The sequence below is a fragment of the Pyrus communis genome, chromosome 4 (genome assembly GCF_041283825.1).
Source record: "Pyrus communis isolate YQ-2024b chromosome 4, ASM4128382v1, whole genome shotgun sequence".
NCBI lineage: Eukaryota > Viridiplantae > Streptophyta > Magnoliopsida > Rosales > Rosaceae > Pyrus > Pyrus communis.
Genome location: NC_142568.1, coordinates 15,382,485 through 15,388,872, shown reverse-complemented (window position 1 = coordinate 15,388,872; position 6,388 = coordinate 15,382,485). Strand labels below are relative to the sequence as shown.

General features: G+C 38.3%; 1 protein-coding gene across 1 annotated transcript; it reads right to left on the bottom strand.

The window, feature by feature from the left end:
- Positions 1-721: 721 nt before the first annotated feature.
- Positions 722-1,831, bottom strand: LOC137722020 (uncharacterized). Its single transcript, XM_068461026.2, has one exon. It carries the CDS (start codon positions 1,679-1,681, stop codon positions 806-808), a length of 876 nt encoding a protein of 291 aa, XP_068317127.2. The 5' UTR covers positions 1,682-1,831; the 3' UTR covers positions 722-805.
- Positions 1,832-6,388: the final 4,557 nt, after the last annotated feature.

Below are 6,388 nucleotides of genomic sequence, written 5' to 3'. Positions count from 1 at the left end.
GACGAATTTGAACCACATTATTGCTAGTTCATTGCGAGGCTAAGGCCCCCTAATGTAGATAATATCGTTTGTTCAAAAAAAAAAAAAAAAAAAATAGGAGTACAAAGTATAGTGTATATACTCTCCCTATTTTTCTTTCATCTCTAGGTTCAGGTGTAGCCCTCTTGCTCTCTCATAGAGAAACTCATTTGTAATTGGCATGGATAAATCGTTATAACATGTCATCTATTATTACAGTCTAATTTTCACTTGTAAGTAAAAGATGTTAAGTTCGAATCATGTAGATCTCGAGTTTAAAACTAATTTATTTCTCCACCCTATTGCAAATTTATTTTTGTATATACATATATGGACACACCATGTGGTAATATTGTGCTGAGAAATAAAGACCACTGTGTGCACATGTGTAGAGTAATAATACTTACTCTGATTTGCAACTTTCACAGCCTTCATCTTTCAGTGTTTGGGCTTCCACATGTATTTCATAACACTTTTCGTTAGATGTCTACATATCTCATTGCAATTTTGTCATGAGAAACCCAATTAATTGACAATATTGAAGTATTGCAATTATTTCCTATTCATGCTTCTCCTCTTTGGCTTATGAATGAAAGGCTAGTTGAAACATAAAATCGAGCATGTTGTGAACACAAATAAGAGATAAAAACCAATACTTGAAGATATCAAACAAAAGCTTACAAATCAAGCAACCCAAATCCCACCAATAACAGAGTTGCATAATCTTAAAAATTAAATAAAAACCATAAACTCAATTAAAAAGCTAATTAATTGCTGCCTACAAATCTTAAATCTCAAAGGGTCCATTGGGATCAAGCTGTTTGCAAAGTCCCAAATAAGTGAGATACAAGACTCGATCTTTAGCGCCGGTCCTGTGATTCTTCGTGTGCTTACAGAAATACTTCAACTCAGAAAGCTTGCAGCACCCAAGCATTTGCCCCAGCAGCAAAAACAACCAATTGATCGAACGCTTCTTCGAAATCACTGGCTTCATACAGTTGTTCTGATCACAAAACTTGCAATTGGGCAAGGTGGGATTCATCCAATCAGCTGGTGCCCTGTCATGCATGTTGCATTTGTGTTTCGATACGTAGCCCGCAATCTCCTTGAATTTTTGGCGCAAATTGTAATGGATTTCGTAGCTTTGGTCGCATTTCTTGCACTGCATGAGGCCGTTGATTGTGTTCATGCCGTTGGAGAGGAGATAATCGAGGTTGTGGACTGTGGCACGTTTCGTTATGGCCCAAGGGAATGGAGCTGGAATGTCTTCTGACTTGCCTTGCTTGAGGGTTTGGACAGGGGATCTTCTGGCACGGGTAGGGCGGGATGGGCCGGAGGTTTCGTGGTGGGAGGCGGAAGGAGGGTTGTGTGGGAGATGTGAGAGATGATATTGGATAAGTGGCGGCGGTGGCGCTTGTGGGACGGCTTGTGCAAAGAGAGTCAAGGGTTGTGATGGTGTTGTTACCAAAAGAGGAGGCTGGTGGAAGTTTGTAGGTGGAGGAGGCTGGTGGGGGTTTGTAGGCGTTGGTGGATTGTGGCCTGTTGAGAGTGAAAGTTTTAGGAAATCGTCGTCTTCTTCATCAACTTTAGGGGGTTTTGTGGGGGTTTTCTCTGAGGATTTCACTGTTTCTTTTGTAGCTGTTTTTGTCGGGGTTTTTGCCATGGCGGTTTATTCTGCAATTTTTGGTGGAGACAAAGAAGAAGTGTGGCGAAAAAACGTGGAGAGAATGCAAGGCGGAGGAAAATTGAGGAAGACAAGAGAAGAAGGAAAACAAGGGTTTTGTTTTTTTAAACGTCTTTCTCAAGGAATATAACAGACTCAGAGATAGTAGGAAGTAGTTCTGAATGGTTTAGGAATAAAAATATTTCAAATTTTGAGAAGAGATAATTGTGTAAGATATTGTTGTAAAAATCTAGATTCTAACAACTTTGGATTAGTGAAACTCGGATTTGGGAACGAAGATGAGATCAGTTACTTAAAAATCGAATTTTGCAAAATACTAAATTTATAGATAATTACTCCATTTCGAACAATTAAGGTTAATTGTGATGGAGCTTGGTACACTCAAACGAGGAAGGGTTGATTTGGGTGGGTTGCTAGAGATTTTGAAAGGATTTTTCAAGGAGTTGGAGGTATGGGGAATGTTTTGTGTGAGTCTAGCTTGGTGGCAGAAGCGGAAGCAGGGATGAGGGCTTTGTTGGCTTGTATGGAGAGAGGTTATGCGATCGTTCAGATTGAAACTGATTCGAAGATGCTCGTGGATATGTTAAATGGTCTTTTATTACCGGATGCTAGCATTGAAGTTGTGTTATGGGACATTGGTCATCTCAAACAGCAATTGAGTTCTATTGAATTTCTCTTTATTTCTCGTGCTTTGTAATGGGGTTGCACATTTGGTGGCGAATTATGTCACGCGTATAGGGGGTTCACACTTGTGGGATTGCTTTGAACCAGAGTGGTTGTTTAATGCTTTGGCTCTTGATGTAAACATTTATATTTGTATCTAATAATATTCTTCTCTTTGACAAAAAAAAAATTGCACTGTAAGAATAAGTTTACAATATATAGGACCAAATCAGATTAAGTTTAGTAAGTTTACACTTAGGGCTGTAAATCGGCTCGAACTAGTTTGAACTTGCACTAAATTTGGCTCGTCAAATCTCGACTAGTGAGAAAACCAAGCAAAGCCTAGTTTGGCTCAATTAAAAAAGAAGCATTGGTATGTTTGGCTCGTAAAGCTCCTCGAAACTTTTATAAGATAGGCTTGAACCCGATTCAGTAATTCAAGCTTGACAAATAATAAAGTTTATAACATATATAAGTATGTATATATATATATATATATATATATATATATATATATATATTGTAAACATGAAAATTCCGTAATGAATGAAACGAGAACACGTGTACAAAGTAGATTTGTATTAATGAATTTGTAGGGCTATAGTCTCTGTTTACAACTTTCCTCTGATTCAGTCTTCCAATTTGATGTAAAGGTGATGTTGATGTAGGATTTCGTTGATTTAAGGGTCTTGGAGATTTGATCTTGAAACGAACGTCGTTACAAGTTTTGAGCTTGCAACAAAGTCTTGAAGGAATCAGCACAAGTGCTTGTTGATTCTTCAAGGGAATGCTTCGGCTTTGGTTATACGTTCTTCAAAGAGAGCTTTGGCAGCGTATTAGTCTTCAAAGATTGGGCAAGGGTTCTCTTTTTGTGAGAATTTCGGTCTTTTAAAGTAGAAATTGTTGACCTTTATGCTTGTCTGAGGACCTTGTATTTATAGACTTCTCAAAGCTTGCATTTGGATGGATTTGTCTTTTATTTGTATCTTGATTCATCCATAGGAGAATTTAGGCATGTTTTGTGTCTTAATTTCAGCCACTTTCCCTTGCTTGGCCGAAATCTATAGGGCTTTCTTGCCTATTTTGTGAGCAATCTTCAATTCTTGCTTGTTTTGTGAAGATGTTTTAGCTTTCTTTCCGGTTTTGGGAGTAATTTGGGTCCTTTTCTGATTTTAAGGAGATTTCTTCCCATTTGCCACATGTTAGGAATGCTTTTGAGCTTTCTTTGCTTGATTTGTGCCACATGTCATTGATGACTCGTCCATTTGTGATGAGTCATATGCCAGTCTTGAAGGAGTTGGCACAAGTGCTTATTGATTCTTCAAGGGGAGTGTTTTGGCTTTTGTCGAAAGAAAGCTTCGGCTTTGGTTATATGTTTTTTGAAGAGAGCTTTGACAACGTATTAGTCTTCAAAGATTTGTGCAGAGCTTCTTCTCAATATGTAATTTTCGACCCCTTAGTGTGTCTTGGATCCTTGTATATATAGACTTCCAAATCCATACCTTTGGATTGATTTGGCCTTAATTTGTGTCTTGATTCGTCTATGGGAGAATTAGGCATATTTTGTGTCTTAATTTCAGCCACCTTCCTCATATTAGTCGAAATTTATAGGCCTTGTTGCCTATTTGTGAGCAATCTTCAATTCTTGCTTATTTTGTGGAGATGTTTTAGCTTTCTTTCCAGTTTTGAGAGATTTTGGGCCCCTTGGCGATTTTAAGGGGGATTTTCTCCTTTCTGCCAAATTTTGGGAATGTTTTAGACTTTCTTTGCTTGATTTGTACCACATGTCGTTGATGACTTGTCCATTTGTGATGAGTTATATGCCACGTGGAGTTTTGTGATGCATCATTTGTATGCAATGAATTTTACATGTCTACATAGGGTTTTGAGTATAGCACGGAATCATGTGAACTCCCTTCGTACTGCGCCTTTATGGTGCTTGTGATCATTTCTTGCAGTTGTTGGATAGAGAGATCCCATGAGCGTGGTAGCTCAGTCCACCTCCAGCTTCTATTCGGCTTTCTCCACCAGAGGCTCCTCCTTTTCGTCAGTTTCCTCCTTTGGTGGATCAACCTTTGGGTTAGCTTTCTCATTGTGCTACGCCTCCAGACGGTTGACAAGTGTAACAATTTGCAAGTCTTTTTCCTCCACAGTCTTTGTCAACCTTGTGATTGCTTCGCTCATTTATGCCAACTGCTCTTCAATTGAAGTCACACCAGTAGTCATGACTTGCATGCCTACAGGATACAAGCTGCTGCTTAAGTCGGCATCGAAAGTCAACAACTCGGAGTACCGCCTCGGGCTTTCTTCCCTTGGTGCCCTTAGCGAGGCCAAGGTGATCACGAGCTTGTGCCTCAGGTGCTCTTGCTCATTCGGCAAAGTTGATGTAAGGTTGGAAGGCACGGCAGAGAGAGCTTTTGCCTTGCTTCGAGTTGTGACGCCCAAAGTGCCACCACTTGCGGCAATGATGTTTTTGTTCTTCGCGTTGGTTGCGGGAACAACTTGATCCTTTCTTGATGACATGTGTGTTTCTTGTGGATTTGAAGACAGATATGAGAGGCTGAGAGGTCCCACTAGGCGTGCCAAATTTGCAAACATGAAAATTTTGTAACGAATGAAACAAGAACATATGCACAAAGTAGATTTGTATTGATGAATTTGTAGCGTTACAATCTCTGTTTACAATTTTCCTCTGATTCAATCTTCCAATTTGATGTAGATGCGTAGGTTGTTAATCCAAGGGTTGCAATGACTTGATCTCGGATGAACGATTGCTTCAAGTTTTTAAGCTTGAAACAACGCTTGGATGATCTTTACCTCAGGTTTAGGGCTACAACAAAGGTGATGTTGATATAGGATTTCGTTGATTCAAGGATCTTGGCGACTTAATCTTGAAACAAACGTCGTTACAAGTTTTGAGCTTGCAACAAAGTGTTGAAGGAATCGGCACGAGTGCTTATTGATTCTTCAAGGGAATGCTTCGGCTTTGGTCGAAAGAAAGCTTCGGCTTTGGTCGTACATTCTTCGAAGAGAGCTTTGACAACATATTAGTCTTCAAAGATTTGGCAGAATTTCTCCTTTTGTGTGAATTTCGGCCTTTTAATGTAGAAATTGTTGACATTTATGCTTGTCTGAGGACCTTGTATTTCTAGACTTCTCAAAGCTTGCCTTTGGATGGATTTGGCTTTTATTTGCGTCTTGATTCGTCCATGGGAGAATTTAGGCATGTTTTGTGTCTTAATTTTAGCCACTTTCCCTTGCTTGGCCGAAATCTATAGGGCTTTCTTACCTATTTTGCAAGCAATCTTCAATTCTTGCTTGTTTTGTGAAGATGTTTTAGCTTTCTTTCCGGTTTTGGGAGCAATTTGGGCCCCTTGCCGATTTTAAGGAGATTTCTTCTCCTTTGCCGCATTTTAGGAATGTTTTTGAGCTTCATTTGCTTGATTTGTACCACATGTCATTGATGACTTGTCCATTTGTGAGGAGTCATATGCCACATGAAGCTTTGTGATGCATCATTTGCATGCAATGAAATTTACATGTCTACATATATATATATATATATATAGACACACACACACATACTCAACTCAAATTGAATTTGAATATATTGGAAGAAGACTAATGGTATTTTTGTTTGTTTAGGCCTAAATCCAACTAAATCAAATAAGAAAAACTAAAAACGATAGTTTTTTTTTTTTTTTTGATAGTTTTATCTAGTTTCTTCTATGTGATGGAGTGGAAATAGGACTTCAAGTTGCCACTCAAAGAACTCTAGCTAAACCTGGCAACAAAATAAGCAAAACTAAAGTCTAATTATCAAAATTTTCATCGTTGCCAGTGCCGTTATGTACCCAAAACATTTTAGAATTTAAGATATTGTTATAAATAATAAATTTTAATGATCTTATTTGTATAGTAGTGTATACTAAACAATATACCATTATTACACACTCTATCGTGATATACTTCTTTTTTTTTTTCACTATATGATGATTAGTAATTACTAGGGAGCTTTAGATA

Bases quoted from the DNA above. Each gene is read 5' to 3' on its own strand.
- LOC137722020 (XM_068461026.2), bottom strand. From the start codon at position 1,681: ATGGCAAAAACCCCGACAAAAACAGCTACAAAAGAAACAGTGAAATCC.